The 19,939-nt window shown below is 50.6% G+C and overlaps 1 protein-coding gene across 6 annotated transcripts in view; it reads right to left on the reverse strand.

Annotated features, from left to right (window-relative positions):
* Window positions 1–1,365: 1,365 nt before the first annotated feature.
* DEF8 (differentially expressed in FDCP 8 homolog) overlaps window positions 1,366–19,939 on the reverse strand; it is a 32,106-nt gene continuing 13,532 nt past the window's right edge. For 4 of the 6 annotated variants that reach the window (XM_066349858.1, XM_066349861.1, XM_066349859.1 and 1 more), the window contains exons 12-16: window positions 12,648–19,542; window positions 3,685–3,788; window positions 2,011–2,195; window positions 1,742–1,930; window positions 1,366–1,624 (exon numbers count right to left, since the gene is read on the reverse strand). In XM_066349858.1, coding sequence (XP_066205955.1) covers window positions 19,440–19,542 — 103 coding nt within the window. In that variant the 3' untranslated portion in view covers window positions 1,366–1,624; window positions 1,742–1,930; window positions 2,011–2,195; window positions 3,685–3,788; window positions 12,648–19,439. The remainder of the gene's footprint in view (window positions 1,625–1,741; window positions 1,931–2,010; window positions 2,196–3,684; window positions 3,789–12,647; window positions 19,543–19,939) is intronic. The other 2 variants (XM_066349857.1, XM_066349856.1) reach the window with 2 other exon arrangements.

Below are 19,939 nucleotides of genomic sequence, written 5' to 3' on the forward strand. Positions count from 1 at the left end.
CAAGGCTCCATTGGAGCAAAGTTGGCCCGGGCGCTGAGGATGGCTCTGTGGCCTCTGCCTCAGATGCTAGAATGGCTCTGGTTGCAACAGAGCAACGCCCCAGATGGGCAGAGCATTGCCCCCTGGTGGGCATGCCAGGTGGATCCCAGTCGGGCGCATGCGGGAGTCTGTCTGACTGTCTCCCCGTTTCTGGCTTTGGGAAAAAAAAAAAAAAGAAGTTACTCGGTCTGCTGAAGGCTCACGGTCAAGGCACATATGAGAAAGCAATCAATGAACAACTAAAGTGTCGCAACAAAAAACTGATAATTGATGCTTCCCATCTCTCTCTTTCTCTCCGTTCTTGTCTGTCTGTCCCTATCTATCCCTCTCTCTGACTGTGTCCCTGTAAAAAAACAAAACAAACAAACAAACAAAACAACAACAAAAGCTAAAAGTGCTTGTCCCAAGTTGGAAATTCTATTTTTAAGGCAAACATATCACACAATCTAGAAAACTTGAGACTGAGTCCCAGCCTGGTCTTGGCCAGGCTGAGCTGCAAGTGCGTGAGGCAGGCAGTGGAAGCCGGAGCAGCAGTGGAGGAAGAGCCATCCCAGGTCACCCAGATGTCTGTCCATCCACTGCAGACAGCAGCTGACGCCCCACGGTTCACCACCACAGGCGTTACCAACATGGCTCTGACTCCAGGCAGGGGTCACACAGGGTCATCACCACTGAACCCCAGGCTCCACGGGCACTGGGCCCTCCTCACACTCCAGGACAACCAGACAAGGCACCAGAGCCATGGAGCTCAGACCCACGGGCCTGCCTCTCATCCGGCAGCTGCCCCGCAGCAGCACACAGCCCAGAGCTGACTGTGGCTCCGTGCAGACCCCTCTTCTCTGCAGGGAGCATGGCTTCCTGGAGAAGAAAATTAAACCCAGACTCACACTGGGGGTAGGGCCCTCCCCTGAGAATGGGTCCTGGGGGGGGGGGGGGAAGGCCCTGCTGCCCGCTCCTAGCTGCTCATCTGTGGGAGGTGTTGCGTTTCCTCCATAACCACTGACAGGACTTCCACCAACCCAAACACTGCTTCAAAACCCAACATTTTCCCTCAATAACTGGCTTATAGTTCCCTTAATTCTGTCCACTTACCAAACTGAGAATTTCTCAACTGAGCCGAAGCTTCCTCTTTGGGCCACTGAGGGCAGCCGGCACCACACTTGTGCTCGAGTCCTTTTCCCCGCCAGATACACCCACTGCCCACCTCACTGGGGCCCGTGAGGGTGCTGCACTCAGGGTTCCCCCAGGAGGACATGTCACCTGGCCCCATCCTCTGGAAACAAGGCGCAAGGCAGGTTCAGGGTACCCTTAGCTGAAACGCTTGCATGCAGTTACCAGAATTTTATTTTGTTTTCTGGTGATTTTGGAAGCTGCTTTCAAAGCAGTCAACACACTGGGCTCCCACACACACCGAGTTCTTTGCCCCCTCCTCCCACGCCTGGTTCCAGCCCTTCAACCCCTCAGGGAGGAGCATGTCCTTCTCTTCACTGCTGGTACCTTCCACAACTCCTTGTAGGTGGACTTCTCCAGAGGGACAGGCCCAGTGGTTCTGCATGTTGGCCTTCTCCAGCACCTTCCTGCTCCCCTGCAAACCACAGCTGCCCATCAGGCCACTCTGCAGAGGTGCATTCAGCCCCTCCCAGGACAATGGACACCTCCCAGGAAGATATGTGTGCCCCACCTAGGACCCAGCCACACGCACCTTGGCTACCTGCTCCCAGCACCATCTGAGCAGGTCCAGTGTCTGCACATGGGCACAGTCGATGAGGTGTCCTACTTCCTTGTCGATGAGCCAGGCAGTGGCCTCGCCGTATGGCTTCACCAGCTCACCTCAGTGGAGGAAGTTGAAGGACACCTGGCCCAGCTTCTCACCCATCCCAAACCGCACGACCTGGAAGCAGGCAAGGGGCCGTGGGTACGGCTGGCAGGCCTCAGCCACGCAGGGTCCCCGGCGGGGTTGCTGCCCTTTACCTGGGCGTAGGCGCTCTGGGTGACTTTCCTCAAATCCTGGCTCCTGTAGTGATCAGCTGCTCAGCCACCCTGTCCACCAGCATGGCACACAGGATATCAAACAGCTGCTCACACGTGGACAGGTGCTGCTCTCTGGGTAAGCACTGGGCATCGCCAAGCCCGCTGCCCCAGGGTGTAATAGACACCTGCCAGGGAGAGAGATGGGCCCTCGTCATGCCCCATAAGATCCCCGCACCCTCAATGTGCTGCCCATGGAGCACAAAGCATCCAAGACCAGCCTTGCTGTTCTGACCGTTCACTGCTCTTTCTACAAGAGTGGGCCCCACCACTGGCCATGGTAGAGGGGGATCACCCCGAGGGTCAACATGGAAACCCCTACGTCCCACCCATTTTGAGGAAGTTCTAGAGGAGCCATAAGGCCAGGTCCAAAGCTCTGGAAAGCGGCACATTTGATATAAAACCTCTACGGTGTCAGGTGGCTGGTACCCAGACCCCATGTGGCCACCAGCTGCACAAACACCTGCAGGTGAGCACTCAGGTCTGGAGGCCCAAGGTGGAGCAGAGAGAGGTGCCCTGAGCACCACCACAGACACAGTATGGGGGAGAGAGCCTGGCTTTCAGCAGGGGGTCCGCATGCTCCAGGAACCAGCCTACTACCGCACGGCCAGCCTCGGGGCAGGCCACCCCTGGCCGCTTACTTGGCTGCAGAACCCGTGTCTTCTTCTCAAGTCCTAAAATCAAATTCCAGGGAAGTAAGAGGCAGGAAAGCAGACAGCTGGGCATGGGCCAAGTGCCCTCTGCACTCAGGTCGTGTCGGGGGTCAGAGCCTCTGTCGGGCAGACCCACGGCCTGCCTGCTCCACAGTGCTCAGCCAGCCTCGTGCTGCCCCCTCCACCAGGCACTGTGCCACCTTCTGCCCAGCGGGAACCCAGCGCCCAGCTCTTCAGCCAGGAAGGCCCCATGCACTGCACAGCGACTGTGCCAGGATGCATTTTCAAACCAGATTTGCTACTGTTTCTGTGGCCTGACTCGAAGTGATGCCTGAATCAGGGAGGACAAGGAAAGATCCCCACTGCCCTCCTACAACCAGCTGTCAGGTAAGTGACAGGACCAAAGGGACAGAAAATGCATGGTGAGCCCAGCTTGCGACTGGCTAGCTCTCCAGAGCCACAGGGCACCTCCAAAGCTGCGGTGCAGCCGTGGGCTACTTGATACTCTTCTTCTCTAAACGTGTCACACGTCTGTAAATGTTTAACAAGGACAGATCAGTGTCACCATCCTGCCACCTTGGCAGCTGTCAGCGTACTAGGGCTGGACCATGGAGAGCTGCTGGCCACGTGGACACTGATCTCCATCTGTGGGAAGGCACTTGGGAGACCCTTAGCCAACTAGTTTCTCGACCGACGGAGCCAAAGACAGGACAACAGCCTCACAGTGCAGTCCCAGCAGGAAGTATCAGGAAACCCTCCTCCCCTCGGCCACACCTGGCTCTAACTTAGTGCCGTGGGGCAGGGGCAAATCTCTGAGAGTCTATATGTAGCTCTAGAAGAAGCACCAGAATTGTTGGCAGATCCCAAGTCCCAAAGTCTAGTTTGGAAAACTGTCCACGGCTCACATGTGCTAGAGAGAGCTGGGCCCGGGTGAGTGCCTCCCTCCCTAGGGACGCTCACTCACCCTCTCAATGGACCACTCAAAGTGCTTCTGTGCACAAAGGGCTCAGGTGGCAAACCATGATCAGGGTTACTTCACTGCAAACATCAGAAACAGCAGCACCTGACCTGGATAGGAGAGAAAGCTGTCACTGGTGCCCCAGCGCAGTTTGTCACAGCACAGCAGAGATGAGAGCTCTTCTCTGCAGAGGGAACTGCTTCATCACAACCATTGTTCATTAAGGTAAACTGAACATCAAGTCCACACCCTATTATGTGCATAAGGTCTGTTTATCCATTCACATATTGGTGGACATTTGGGCTGTTCCGCCTGTTCTGTTATAAATAATGCTGCAGTGAACACTTGCATAGAGACCTAAGGGTGAACTTGCTGTGCCATACAATGACTGCATTTTACTTTCTGGAAAACTGACATCTGTACTGATTTCTACACCTGTACTACTTCACATCCCACCAGCAGTGTGCAAAGTTCCGTGTCTTCAAACCCTTGCCATTCTCTTTTTTTTAGAGAAAGAGAGAGGGTGAGAAGTATCAACTTGTAGCTGCTTTCACTGAACTCATACGTGCCTTGACTGGGGCTGTACCAATGCCCCCTTGCTCAAGCCAGTGACCTTGGGCTTTTCATGTCAGCAACCTTTGGGCTCAAGCTAGCAAGCTCTGGGATCATGTGGACAATTCCTCTGCTCAAGCCAATGACCCCACGCTGGCAAGCCCACACTCAGAGCCAGCAACCTCGGGGTTTCAAACCAGCAACCTCAGCATTTGGGGTCGACACTATCCACTGCACAACCAGTCAGGTACCAAATCTTCCTTTTGTCTGTCTGTCATAGCCATCCTGGTGGGTGTGAAGTGGACTCTCGCTGTGGTGTTGATTTACACTGTCCAATGACCAACAGCACTCTGGCATCTTCCCAGGTGTGTTTTGGCCATTTGTATATCTTTGGGAAAATGTCAATTCAAATTCTTTGCCCCTTCTTAAATTCAGTTCTTTCTGTTGTTCACTTGTGAAAGCTCTTTATGTATTCTGAATTTTAGACCCTTATCAGATTCAGTTTCCAAACATTCTCTTCCAGAATGTAAGCTGTCCTACTTGCTATACAGTACTACTCTTTGATATACTGTATAAAATTTTATTTTGAAGGAGTCCAATTTATTTTTTCATTTGTTGCTTGTGCTTTTAGCATCATATTTAGGAAACTATTACCAATTCCAAGGTCATAAAGATTTTCTCCCGTGTTTTCTTCTAAGAACTTTATAGTTTTAGCTCTTATTTAGGTCTTCTCTCCATCTTGAGTAAATTTTTATGTACACTGTAAGGGTCAAATTTCATTCTTTTGAGTGTGGACATCCAATTGTCATGGACCCATTTGTTGAAGAGGCTGTTCTTTCCCCACTGCAGGGTCTTCACAGCCTGGACAGAATCGACTGGCAAGACACACAGACTTCTGTCTGCTGGTCTACCACTGAGGTGTACAGGAGCCCATTCTGTTTGCTAGAGCTCGTCATAAGTTCTGGAACAGATGTGTGCGCCCTCCATTCTGTCCTTCTACAAGACGGTTCTGGGTGTTCAGGGGCCCCTGCAGTTCCACGTGACTCTGAACCAGCTTCTCCACTGTGCCTTCAGTCCTGTGCACACACCTGCTCAGCTCCATGTCCCCGCCCCCATCTGCACATCGTTGTTAGATGACATCTTTTACACGTCTACCCATTCACACACCTGTAATTGTTTAACACACTTCTCTTTTATATCATATAGAAAAAAAGGTGTTGGCCCTGGCCGGTTGGCTCAGCAGTAGAGCGTCAGCCTGGCGTGCAGGAGTCCTGGGTTCGATTCCCAGCCAGGGCACACAGGAGAAGCGCCCATCTGCTTCTCCACCCCTCCCCCTCTCCTTCCTCCCTGTCTCTCTCTTCCTCTCTCGCAGCCAAGGCACCACTGGAGCAAAGTTTGCTCGGGCACTGAGGATGGCTCTGTGGCCTCTGCCTCAGGCGCTAGAATGGCTCTGGTTGCAACAGAGCGATGCCCCGGAGGTGGCAGAGCATCACCCCCTGGTGGGCATGCCGGGTGGATCCCGGTCGGGCGCATACAGGAAGGAGTCTGTCTGACTGCCTCCCCGTTTCCAGCTTCGGAAAAAAGAAAAAAAGGTATTACACACCAAGAGTACAACCTGGTCTTTGTATTCACCTACAGTTCCCTTTTACCAGTTCATTACTCCTCCGCATGGCTAATGCCCTTTGTTTCTTGTAGGGCAGGTCTAAACAAGAAGACTCCTTCTACTTTCTGTTTTTTTAGCAAGAGAGACAAACAGACAAGAAGAGAGATGAGAAGCATCAACTTGTTGTAGCACTTTAGTTATTCATTGACAGCTTCTCATATGTGCCTTGACTGGGGGCGGGGGGATCCAGCCAAGCCAGCGACCTTGGGCTCAAGGGCTCAAGACAGCAACCTCAGGGTTTCGAACCTGGTTCTCAGCATTCCACGTTGGTGCTCTATCTGCTGACTCCCTCTTCTTTCTAAAAATCTGGGGACACTTTAACTTCTGCTCCATTCCTGAAAGAGTTTTTACCAGATACATAATTCTATATTTGATTTCTTGTATGTGGAATCTAAAGAACAATATAAATAAACAAAATAAAAACAGACTCATAGATACAGACAACAGACTGATGGTTGTCAGAGCGGAGGGGGTTAGAGGACTGGGTAAAAATGGTGAAGGGAATAACTACAAATTGGTAGTTACAGAATAGTCACGGGATGTAAAGTACAACATAAAAAATACAGTGAATGATATTGTCATAACTATGCATGGTGTCAGGTGGTACTGGAAACATCTCAGGACCACTACTTAGAGTACTATATTTCCCCATGTATAAGATGCACCCGTTTTTGAAAAATTTGGGATCTAAAAACTGGGTGTGTCTTATACAGTGGTTGTGGCATTTCAAATGCCATAGATGGAACTGAGGATGAGGCAATATATGAAGACAGTGATTTGTCATCAGACATAGAAGAGGACAAGCTAATGGATGGGAGTTTTGATAGTGATGAGAGTTGTATAATTTTTTTTTTTTTTTGACAGAGACAGAGTCAGAGAGAGGGACAGATAGGGACAGACAGACAGGAAGGGAGAAAGATGAGAAACATCAATTCTTTGTTGTTCACTGATTAAATTCTCATATGTGCCTTGACTGGGGTTAGCCTCAAGCTGGTGAGCCTTGCTCAAACCAGATGAGCCCGCGCTCAAGCTGGCAACTTCGGGGTGTCGAACCTGGGTCCTCCACATCCCAGTCTGACGCTCTATCCACTGCGCCACCGCCTGGTCAGGCGAGTTGTATGAATTTTATGATGAATAAAACTTGAGTTCAATAACTCTATGTAATACTTTTTTGTTTAAACTTCGGGCCCCAAAAGTAAGATGCACCTTATACATGGGAGCGTTTCATACATAGGGAAATATGATATATGATTATCTAACTGCTACGCTGTACACCTGCAACCAATACAAAATAATATTAAAAGTAAACTCTGATTGAAAAAGAAAAATGCTTGACCAGGCAGTGGCACAATGGATAGAGCATCGGCCTAGGATGCAGAGGACCCAAGGTTCGAAACTCCAAGGTTGCCGGTGTGAGCACATGCTCATCTGGCTTGAGCAAGGGCTCACCTACTTGGGCACAGGGTTGGTGGCTTGAGCATGGGATCATAGACATGAATGACCCCATGGTTGCTGGCTTGAGCCCAAAGGTCACTGGCTCAGCTGGAGTCCCCCAGTCAAGGCACATATGAGAAAGCAATCAATAAACAACTAAGGTGATACAACAAAGAATTGATGTTTCTCATCTCTCTCCCTTCCTGTCTGTCTGTCCCCCTCTCTCTCTAAAAAAAAAAAAAAAAAATTAAAGCCTTGGTTGGGTAGCTCAGTTGGTTACAGTGTTGTTTTGATATGCCAAGGCTGCAGGTTCAATTCCTGGTCAGGGTACATATAAGAATCAACCAATGAGTTAATGAATAAGTGGAACAACAAACTGATGTTTCTTTAGCTTTCCTCTCTCTCTAAAATCAATCAATATATATGCTTTTTTAAAATTTTTGATTTAAATTTTTTTTTTTAACAGAGACAGAGAGTCAGAGGGATAGACAGACAGGAACAAAGAGAGATGAGAAGCATATATATCAATCATCAGTTTTTCGTTGTGACACCTTAGTTGTTCATTGATTGTTTTCTCATATGTGCCTTGACCGCGGGCCTTCAGCAGACCGAGTAAACCCTTGCTCGAGCCAGCGGCCTTGGGTCCAAGCTGGTGAGCCTTTTGCTCAAACCAGATGAGCCCGCGCTCAAGCTGGCGACCTCTGGGTCTTGAACCTGGGTCCTCCGCATCCCAGTCCGATGCTCTATCCACTGCGCCACCACCTGGCCAGGCTTTTTAAAAAAACAAATATAAGCCCTGGCCAGATAGCTCAGTTGGTTAAGAGCATCATCCCAAAGCACAGAGGTTGCAAGTTCAATCCCCAGTCAGGGCACATACAGGAACAGATTGATGCTCCTGTCTGTCTCTCTCTCTCTTCTTCTTGCACTAAAATAAATTTAAAAAATTTTTTAAAGAAAAAAGCAAGTTGGATGCATGACAACAATTCTGGTGGCCAAACCTCTCAGTGCCTCTCCAGCACCACCACCAATAGCAGTGCTGGTGGCTCCAAAGAGGTCATCAGGTGGCCTGCAGCCCTAGATATACAAAGCACTCCCCTTCCCTCCAACACTTGTTAAAACATCCAATTCCTTTATTTTAGTTCAGATGTAGCCCTTCTCTCGTTTGCTTAGGGAACCACATTCGGTCAGATGCAGCTCTTGGAGGCGCGGTGCTCTTCACTTTGATTTGAATGAACTTTTTTGACTGGTCTTTGTGTATGCAAAGCTAACACGAGGTTGGGTGCACTGAGTTCATGTTACAACAGGCAGAGTGTCATCACCTTTTCTTTCTGGTCATGTCCAGGGAGATGATGAATAAGGTGTTTCTGGTCTGGGCCTCAATTCTCATAGGTGCAGGGCAGCCCACCAGGCACCTGCTATTCAACCTGCTCACCCACTCCAGCCCTCCTTCCTTCAGGAGTCAACTTATCCCACTTCAAATAACACGGCACTTATCCTCCACAATTTCACTTTCTTTACTTTCTACCTCTCTTCTCCTGATTCCTTTTCTTTCACACCTCATATAACCACCTAACCTGCCATGCACTTGTTTGCCATCTGAGAGGAACAGCACAGGAAGCTTGCTGGATGAAAAAAATGACTTAATAGGAGCCTGGAGGGCATGAGCTTCCAGCGTACCTCTTTAACTACAGAGCAGACTGTTACTGCCTCTCCAGCCTTCGCATGCCCCTTCAGCCTCCACATCAAGTCCTCCAAGGAGAGCACCCACTGGGCGGAGCCCCTGCCTATCTTCACTCACCCCGCCTATGTTCACTGTGATATTCCCTGGCTAGCTGGTTCTCAATAGCTGAATGACTGAGACTGGAAAGACACTCATAGATATCCAACTTCCACCCTTCCTAATTAAAACCACTGGGGTCCACAGAGTTCAGTGACTTATAACACACCTGTGCTGCATGCTGTACTGACTTCCACTGCTGGCCACAACCACAACAGCCCTCTGCAACTCTGAGATACCACATGGCCACAGTGAAGGCTCTGCTTTCACTGATCTTGCTAGAAACAACTTAAAACTGACATGCACCACCACCAAAATGAAGAGGGAAAAGTTCACTCCTGAAGACAGAAATAAAGTAAGCCCACAAAATCCACTTTCTCTTTCACAATCATCTGAAATCAAGATACCTGTCTTGGCCCTGGCCAGTGGCACAATGGATAGTATCACCCCAGAGTGCCAAGACTGTCCACTCATACCTAGGGTCACCGGCTTGATCCCAGGGTCACCAGCTCAGCCCCCAGGGCCCCAGTTTGAGCCTGGGTCAGGGCTCGACCCTGAGAGCACCCGCTCCACCCCAAGGGCTCCAGCTGGATCACAAGGACACCTGCTCCAACCCCATTCACGGTGCATATAAGCAATCAATGGCACAACTCAATGGAACAAGGAGTTGATGCTTCTTTCTCTGCCTTCCTCTCTCTCTCAAAAAAAGATACCTTTCTTGGGTCAAAATCCCAAAACTCCACATTAGTGTATTAGGGGGGAAAAACCACTGGGATATATCAATACAAAAATTAAAAAAGTAAATATTTCATAGAATCAAATCCAGGGAAGGTGTACAACACGTAAGTATTTAAAAGCAAAGATGTGCCTGACCAGGCGGTGGCGCAGTGGGTGGAGCATCGGACTGGGATGCGGAGGACCCAGGTTCGAGACCCCGAGGTCGCCAGCTTGAGCGCCGGCTCGTCTGGTTTGAGCAAAAAGCCCACCGGCTTGAGCCCAAGGTCGCTGTCTCCAGCAAGGGGTTACTCGGTCTGCTGAAGGCCCGCAGTCAAGGCACATGTGGGAAGGCAATCAATGAACAACTAAGGTGTTGCAACACGCAATGAAAAACTGATGATTGATGCTTCTCATCTCTCTTCGTTCCTGTCTGTCCCTCTCTCTGACTCTCTCTCTGTGTAAAAAGAAAAAAACAAACAAACAAAAAAAAAACACCCAGAATGGGAAATCATTGGTGTATATATATATAAAAAACACATGTAAGGCCCTGGCCGGTTGGCTCAGCGGTAGAGCGTCGGCCTGGTGTGCGGGGGATCCGGGTTCGGTTCCTGGCCAGGGCACATAGGAGAAGCGCCCATTTGCTTCTCCACCTCCACCCCCTCCTTCCTCTCTGTCTCTCTCTTCCCCTCCTGCAGCCAAGGCTCCATTGAAGCAAGGATGGCCCGGGCGCTGGGGGTGGCTCCTTGGCCTCTGCCCCAGGCGGCAGAGCGACGCCCCAGAGGGGCAGAGCATCGCCCCTGGTGGGCGTGCCGGGTGGATCCCGGTTGGGCGCATGCGGGGGTCTGACTGTCTCTCCCCGTTTCCAGCTTCAGAAAAATACAAAAAAAATAAAAAAATAAATAAATAAATAAAAGCAAAGATGTTGGAGCAGGACGGACCTGAACTGCAATGTGACAGCAGTCGCTGACTGTAGCATGCACCGGGTACAATAACAGACGTCAGAGACTTCCAGGAATATAGATGTTTCTTTATTGGCCAGTTTAACCTGCGCAGGGGCAAATTCCCAGGTGTCCGGAGACACCTTACTCACAAGGAGCTACAAACAGAAATCGCGCTGCTTACAGCTAGTTCCTTATATATCCTAAGTAAGCAAGCATAATACAGAAGCAGATGTGGCGGTTACCTATTCGCTAAGGGGGCTGCACACATAGCAACAGGGGCTGGGTCTAGCTCATTGTCGAATTCTAAACATAAACTTTTTTTTTTTTTTTTTTTTGTATTTTTCTGAAGCTGGAAACGGGGAGAGCCAGTCAGACAGACTCCCGCATGCGCCCGACCGGGATCCACCCGGCACGCCCACCAGGGGCGATGCTCTGCCCACCAGGGGGCGTCGCTCTGATGCGACCCGAGCCAGTCTAGCACCTGGGGCAGAGGCCAAGGAGCCATCCCCAGCGCCGGGGCCATCTTTGCTCCAATGGAGCCTTGGCTGCTGGAGGGGAAGAGAGAAACAGATAGGAAGGGGGGGGGGTGGAAAAGCAAATGGGCACTTCTCCTATGTGCCCTGGCCGGGAATCGAACCCGGGTCCCCCGCACGCCAGGCCGACGCTCTACCGCTGAGCCAACTGGCCAGGGCCTAAACATAAACCTCTGATAAGGGTCTTTAACCAATGGAATGCAAACGTTTGTCTTTCTTTTTCTCAGCCTCACAGGGTCCCTATCTGTCTCTGCTTCTTGAACGACCTTGGGCATGGTATTCCTAACAGAACAGGAGCAGGACCTGCCTGTAACCCTTAAGTTCCCTGTTCCATCAGTGCCCTGCCTATATCCTATTATTTTAGATATTCTGATCTTCTCTTGGTCCTTACACTGACCACCTTTGGTCTTCTGTTTCCTCTTTGGTATGATAGGGTTATGACCTGCAGGACAGGTGTGAGCCTTAAAGACTCATATAAAGCTCAGCACCGAAGCCCAAAGGAGCACGAGCTGTTATTATTAGTTGGACTCAACAAATGGCGTAATTAAAAAATTGGGGCCCTGGCTGGTTGGCTTAGTGGTAGAGCGTCAGCCCGGCGTGTGGTTCGATTCCCCGTCAGGGCACACAGGAGAAGCGCCTATCTACTTCTCCACCCCCAACTTGTCTCTCTCTCTTCTCCTGCAGCCATGGCTGTACTGGTTCCAGCGAGTTGGCCTCCAGCGCTGAGGATGGCTCCGTGGCCTCCGTCTCGGGCGCTAGAATGGCTCCAGTTGCAATAGAGCAACGACCCAGATGGGCCGAGCATCGTCCCCTGGTGGGCTCGCCAGGTGGATCCTGGTCGGGTGCATGCAGGAGTCTGTCTGTCTCCCCTCCTCTCACTAAAACAAACCAACAAACAAAACACACACACACACAAACTTGCAACACTTCACGAAACTTTCACGTCCATGATCACATCGGTGCGGAGAACACCTCTGCGAGGCAGATAAAGCAAAAGGAATATCCGGTAAGCCCAAGAATAAACGGGCTCCCAGTCGGAGCGGAGCAGGTGTCGGGGGACGGGGCACCGGTTCAGGTTCCCGAGGGAGCCCGCAGTGGGAACACTAAGGAAAAGCGTGGAGGGGGGCGCGCGAAGAAGAGCAACGGCTGAAAGGTCAGAGGTAACAGGTTCGGGCCAAGGGCTGCCGCCTCGGCCGCAGGGACCGGCCTGAAGCTGCTCCTGCGGCCTCTCCGTGCGCCCCGCCCCCACCCCACCTCCCGCTCTCCTGCGCGGACCTGCGCTCCAAGATGACGTCATCTCGGCGGCGTCCGCCCCGCCTACCGGAGCCTGCGGGCCGTACCTCCCCGCTCACCTGCGGCCCGGTGCTAAGGCCTCTGACGCCAGGCCTGCCAGGCCTGCTGCGTCCTGGACCACCGTAGAATCTCCACAGCACGGCCGCCGCCACCGTCCTGCGGGCTGCCGCCAACAGCCGGTGAGATACTACCGGCCGCCAAGCTCGCGCCGCTGGGGCAGTCAGATCACATTGGCACCACACACCCCCAGCCACCACCGCGGGCTTGGGGGCGCCGTACGCATGCGCAGCAAGGTCCCGACGCCGGCTCGGGGCCTCCCTTTAGATGTCTACTGCATCGCCTTACTATGAGGATTGGAACATGAGTGACGCCCTGCCCTACTCAGACGGCTGAGCACGGAAACCAGCGAACGAGTTGGGCTAAACGTTAAGAGGAGCTCGTTTAGGCTTATTTTTAGTCGGGCACGTATAAGGGCACACATTTCCGGGGTCCTCCATGGGCAGCGGCTGAGAAAAACAAACACTACACCTCCCCGCCGGGTTGGTCGCTGCGGCGGGCTCTTGGAGTTACTAAGCAGGCGGACTGCTGCCCGGGTTTACCTTCAGGGGAAAAAATAATTGATTCGGTGTGTGCTTTGCAGCGTTATTCCCCTTCACGAGTTTCCCTTTCTTCTCTGGATCACACACACCCACGCCAGTTTTGATGGGCCTGCAGGAAATGGACCTCAAAGGCCCACGCTGCCCGCAGTAGAGTCGAGGATGAACCAGCCTGTTGGTGGCCACGGGGCTGGGCAACACTGTGGTGACCCTTCCACGTCTTCGGGGAAGCCCACCGGCGCTTCCTATTCCCCAAGCCCTGCAGGCGAGCAGAGCAACCACAGGCCTCCTTGCCCCGGAGACGTCTGTGCCTTTATTACATTTTGGAGGCAAAGATGCCTGGGAAAAGGGCCCTGAATGCAGCGGTCATCCCGAGTGCGAAAAGGGGACGGAAAGCAATTTACCTTCGACATAAAACTGGAAGTGTTAAGACGGTTTGAAGTGGGTGAAAAGCTGAGCCAGATCGCAAAGGCCTTAGACCTGGCCGTCTCTACAGTGGCAACAATCCGAGATAATAAAGAAAAAATCAAAGCGAGCTCACAAATAGCGACTCCCTTGAGAGCCTCTCGGTGACTCGCCATAGAAGTGCAATCATGGAGACCAGGGAGCGACTGCTGCGCGTGTGGCTGGAAGACCAGAGCCAACGAAACATGCCCCTTAGTGTCACCATGATTCAGGAGAAGGCTAAGAGTCTGTTTGATAACTTACAGTGTGAACAAGGTGAAAGCTCTCAAAAAGAAAAGTTTCATGCAAGTAAAGGATGGTTTGTGCGATTCAAGGAGCACCATTGTTTGTTCCACTTCAAGATGAACACTACGGCTCCTGGCATCAAGGATGTAAACTGTGAAGTGCTAAAAAGCATCCTCGGAGAAGGTGAGTACACCTCCCAGCAAGTATTTAATGTAGATGAGACAGGGCTTTATTGGAAAAGAATGCCTGAAGGAACGTTTATTTCTGTGGAAGAAAAAGATGAGCCAGGGTTTAAGTCATCCAAAGATCGATTAATGCTGCTTCTTGGTGGCAACGCAGCTGGGGACTTTAAGTTAAAGCCTTTATTGGTGTACCAGTCAGAAAATCCCAAAGCACTGAAGGGGTACTCAAAGCCCAATTTGCCTGTGATTTGGCGCTCAAACAAAAAGGCCTGGGCAACCAAGAGCATTTTTCATGAATGGTTCACATATTTTTTTTGCCCTGCCGTTGAAAAATATTGTGCCCAAAATAATCTAACCAATGAAGCATTGCTCATCCTAGACCCTGCACCCCCATAAATTTGAGTGACCTGTCAAATAATGTAAGAGTGGAATATCTTCAAGACAGTACAACTGACTCAATCCAGCCCATGGGTCAAGGTATAGCCTCTATCTTCACAGCTCATTACCTAAGGACATTTGAACACATTCTAGAAGCAGCAGCTGGGGAGGATACAGCTGTGGTTAGGGAGCTTTGGAGAAACTATATCATCATGGATGCTGTAGACAACATTGCAGTAGCTTGGGAAGCCCTCAGACCAGCAACTCTGAACAGTGTGTGGAAGAAAACTTGACCCCAGTGTGTTCAGTTCCAGAACATTTCCCAAACAGATAACATTGCATACCTTCAATAAGACATCGTGACCCTTGCCAAGACTGTGGCTTTTGAAGAGCTTGTGGAAGCTGATGTAGACCAGTCGCTACGGTCCCATGAGGATTCTCTCTCGAATGAGGAGCTGATGCAGCCGGAACAGGAGCCGGCAGAAGAGGAGAGTGAAGACGCTCAGCCTGCTCTGCGTCAGCTAACCACAGGAGAGCTCTCAGCAGCCTTCTCACATTTTGAGGCTGGCTTACAGGTCCTTGCCAGTAGCAGCCCCAATGATGAGTGGAAACTGAAAGTTTCAAGAGCAATCAATGATGCAATAAACTGCTACAAGGAATTGTATGAGAAAAAGCAGCACTCAAATCAACTATTTTAAGTTGTTTTCCAGTGTCTGTGACCAAAAGGTAATCAAAGTAAAGCCAGAAGCAACAAGATGACCTCAATGGATGAGGCCAAGCCTCTCAACTTCCAGACCTTTAACATTTCTGGAAACCCTATTTCTGGTATTTTAAGTTTGACACTTGAGACTACCAGTTTTTGTCATTAAAACTTTATTTAAATATGTGCTTTTAAAAGATTGCATGCTAGAATACTCAGGAAAACATTGTTTTTTATTTTTTAGTTCAGTGAGAGGAGGGGAGGCAGAGAGACAGACTCCTGCAAGCATCTGGACTGGGATCCACCCGGCAAGCCCACTAGGGGCGATGCTGTCCATCTGGGGCGTTGCTCCATTACGCAACAACGGAGCTCTTAGCACCTGAGGTGGAGGCCCTGGAGCCATCCTCAGTGCCTGGGGTCAGCTCGCTCCAATTGAGCCAGGGCTGCAGGATAGGAAGAGACAGACAGACAGACATAGAGAAGCAAGAGGGAGAGGGGTGGAGAAGCAGATAGGTGCTTCTCCTGTGTGCCCTGACCAGGAATTGAACCCAGGACATCCACACATTGGGCCAACGCTCTACCAGGGCCAACCAGCTGGGCCAACTTAAGTTTTAAAAAAAGGCCCTAGCCAATTAGCTCAGTTGGTTAGTGTTGTCCAGAAACACCAAGGTTGCCGGTTTGATCCCCAGTCAGGGCACATACAGGAAGCAACCAATGAATGCACAACTAAGTGGGACAATAAGTGAATGCTTTTCTCTCTCCCTTCCTTTCTCTCTCTGCCTCTCTACAATCAATAAAAAGAGAAAGAGAGAGAGAGGGAACCAGTCTTCCTAGACATTAAAACACACTGTATAAAGTGGTGGTAATTAAAGCGGTTTAGTAGTTAGAACTGTGGAATAAACTAAAAAGTCCAGAAATAGATACAGATAGACTTTTTTGAAAATAGTACAGGACATAACCATTTTGAAAACAGATAAAATTAGATCTGACCTCACAGCATACACAAAAATAAACAGATCAAGGGTCTAACTGCAAAAATTGAAACCATACAAGTACTACAAATACATGAATGATGTCTCTCTGACCTGGGTGGGGGAAAAGTTTTCTATGACTCAAAATCCAGATGAAATAAAAAAAGAAAGATTAATCAATTTGGCTATACAAAATTGTAAACAAAACAATTTTCCATGGGTGGGGAAGTACTACAAAGAATGAGACAATTCACAAAATGGAATAAAATATTTCCAACATACCTCATAGATAATAGGCTAATAATATCCCTGATGTGTGAAGAACGCTTAAAAGACTAAGAAGGGGAAAAGACCAAAAACCCTCTCTCACAAAAAAAATGAAAATGCCAGGAACAGGTCAAAGGGCACAGGAGCAGACAGATCGAGGTCAGCACCTCCAGGAACAGGACATTATCCTGCCCTAAAGACACAGCATTGACTTCAGAATTCCCACCAAACATGCAAACCCCAAATCCAATCAGAAAACCCACCCTGAAGGACATTCTTCAAAATAAGCCTGTGCTTTTGTAAAATACAGATGTCATGTGCCCTTAAGATTTGAGAAGGCTACAGACATGACAGCAGCAGAGCAGAAAAAAGTGTGTGTGTAGAAAAAGAATAAAACAAATGCGGCAAATTATTAACATTCAGGGCATCCAGGAGACAGGTTCATGGGAATGTTTTTACAATGTTTCTGTAAGTCTAAGTTTGTCAAAATAAAAATGTTAAAATACTACTTCATAACCTGAAAGGGGGAAAGATTGCATTCTTCTTCTAATACCCAAACTGCAGCTTTACTTATTTGTAGCCGAGGCACAGCTCAAACCTTCAGGAACAGAGTTGCTGGCAGCCTGTTTGAGTGCAGATGGATGTAAATGAGGCATAATTATCTAGCAGAGACTCCTGAGGTTCTCTGGTTTGTAGCCCCTTTGAGATAGTGATCAAGTCTATAGATCCTATCTCTAGAAAAATGTACGTGTTCAAAGGTTTCGGTGTAATTTGCAGTGGGGATTTACGGTTTTCTGAATTCCAAGGGTAATGGGAATGGCCTAGATTTTCAGTGAGGCCCCTTGTAGTGGTTTAGCAAGATGTAACAGGGGCCAGACCTGTGCCTTTCTCATTGTTATGCTGGTCAGTGAGACCATTGTTCCACAATGAGGACTCTGGAAATAAGACATGGCTTCTATTTACTGAGCATTCTCTCCATGCCTGACTCAGTGCTCACTGCCTCCCTCCCAGAACCAAAACAACACGTGAGATACAGTCTGTGTTTTCATCCATCTCCTAGAAAAAGGGAGGCTGAGGAATCAGAACATCAGGCCTGTGCCTGACTTCCATGCCTGAACTCCACAGCCATCAAGAGCACTTCTTCCCAAACCAGATTAATTCAGCCCCATTGGATGGAGCAAGCTGTGAGCTTGTCCTGAAGCCTGCAATTGGCTTGCCTGTCAACAAACTGCCTTGTTCCCGATTCACCACACAGCAGAGTAGAGAACACAGATTTAATGAGACGGCCACAGCACCATTCCAGCTGGGGCCCCTCACGGCTGCTCTGTGAGGTGCTGGCCATGCACACAGTTCCTCATTGAACTCCTGTAACAATGCTATGGACTCAGAAATACCACGCAGGATTCTGTTTGGAGACTTTGTCATCCAGAAGGGATAGATGAGGAAGAAGTGCGAGGGAAGGAGGTCATTGAGGGAGCTAAGGAAAAAAAGCCAACTCTGTCCAACAAATGCCAGCAATGCTAACATTTTCTCTGGACACTGATTGTAACTCAGTAAACTCAGGAATAGCACATGTTTCCATAACAGAAACGCGCGACTGTGAGAAAGGTGCAGACCTAAGGCACCTGTCCTTAACCTCTCTGCAACCATAGAGAAAGGGAGCAAGCTAAGCACCCTCCGTTGACCCCACCTCAACATTGTCCTCTTCTCACTGTCCCACTGAGGCAGATCAGAGAAGGTAGCAAGAGGACCACCTAAAGCCACCATGTGACACTCTTCAGCACCCCTCACACTGGCCAGCAAGCTGAGTAGACCCTTCTGCTGGCTGCAGCCTCTCCTCCTGGGCTTCCCAGTCCACAGTGATGGGTGCCGTGGCGGCTGCATTTCCCCCACCCCCCACCTGCATGTGACAGCCAAGCACAGTCCAGATAGAAAAGACATCCATCCCCACAGGTCTCCACTCAATGGCAGGGTCTCTGACACATGAAGCAGCCCTCCAAATGTTGAGGTCAGAAGAGCTGTGGGTCTCATCCTCTGTCCAGGGTCCTGTGTCAGCTGGGGCCTCACACACCTCAGGCCGGTCTTCATGAGCTCTAGGCTTCCTGCCTGGAGCTCCCTGAAGAAAATATTCCCAGCACCTGACCTCAGGGGCCCCCCAAAAAAGGCCCTCCCTGGTAGTCCCTAAGCTGTCCAGGGTCCTCTGCAGGCACTCTAGTGGGACAGGCCTCCTCTGGGGCAAATTTGGTCTCCAGAAATGCCACTCAAGCCTACTCTAACCAACCCTCTTGCCTAACCTAGAACCTCTCCCAGGGCATACCTGGAGGCAGGCCCCCAGCCACCCAGCTCAGAGCACCAGGGTGGGCCACGCTAGGCCAAGTCAGAAGCTGAGGTGGTCCACCAGGGGGAAGAGCTCCCTGGCCCCCTTCCCTCCATGCTGTATAGAAAGAACCAGTAACCCCTGGTCTGGCCCTGTCAATCCCTGTTCTCTCCAGGAAACCTCTGATCTACTAGAGAGAACCATGGAGGTAGAACCAGGGCCCTCAGGAGACAGCTGTAAATAGCCCCAGCCAGGAACAAACCGAACCCCAAAGATACAAGGGGCTAGGGTGATGAGAGCCTCCAAGTAGGATCCCAAACCATCCGCTGCAGATAAATCTCAGGCTGAGGCTGGGGGTATGCGGCCAGCATCCTCAGGTCTTGTCAGCCACTCCCCTCAAGTTTCCAGGGTAGCCAAGACCCAGCTGCCTTGGCCCCAAGGGTGTGGAGGGCTCTTTGCCATGGGGAAGATGAGAAGCCCTCCTCCACTCCCCTGCCCATGGAGCCCTGCAGTGGTGCAGGGTACATTCTGGCCCTCACAGCAGCACACCCAGGAAACAGCCAGGTGCAGCCCCAAGTCCCAGCAAGCTCCTGGGGATGATGGTCCTGGTGCATCCACCTCCCTGGCCCAGCACAGGGGAGAGGTCCAGAGGCTGCACCTGAGGGGTCTGCAGAGCTCAGGAGACACCTTGACTTTGGCAATGACCAGTAGGGTGGGCTCCAGACAGGCCTGGCAGAAGTGCCTGTGGCTCTAGGCATCCATGTCTGGACCAGGCTCCTGGAAGAGAGACTGCTTCCGCAAGGTAAGCCGGGCACACTTGGGGCAAGTGGTGGAGTTGTCATAGTAGCAGTCCCTGGGGATGGGGACAGAGAGGCAGGTCAGACCCCAGGGATGGGACAGGGCCTCTGCATATAAAATGCTACCAGTGAGTTGTGGTTTTTTTTGGTGACAGAGACAGAAATAGAGACAGAGGGAGGGACAGATAGGAACAGACAGACGGGAAGGGAGAGAGATGAGAAGCATCAGTTCTTTGTTGCAGCTCCTTAGTTGTTCACTGACTGCTTTCTCATATGTGCTTTGACTGGGGGGCTAAAGCAGAGCCTGTGACCCCCTGCTCAAGCCGGTGACCATGGGGTCATGCCTATAATCCCACGGTTAAGCCTGCGACCTCAGGGTTTCGAACCTGGGTCCTCTGCATCCCAGTCCAATGCTCTATCCACTGCACCACTGCCTGGTCAGGCCCACTGAGC

This window comes from Saccopteryx leptura, chromosome 9 (assembly GCF_036850995.1).
Source record: "Saccopteryx leptura isolate mSacLep1 chromosome 9, mSacLep1_pri_phased_curated, whole genome shotgun sequence".
Taxonomy (NCBI): domain Eukaryota; kingdom Metazoa; phylum Chordata; class Mammalia; order Chiroptera; family Emballonuridae; genus Saccopteryx; species Saccopteryx leptura.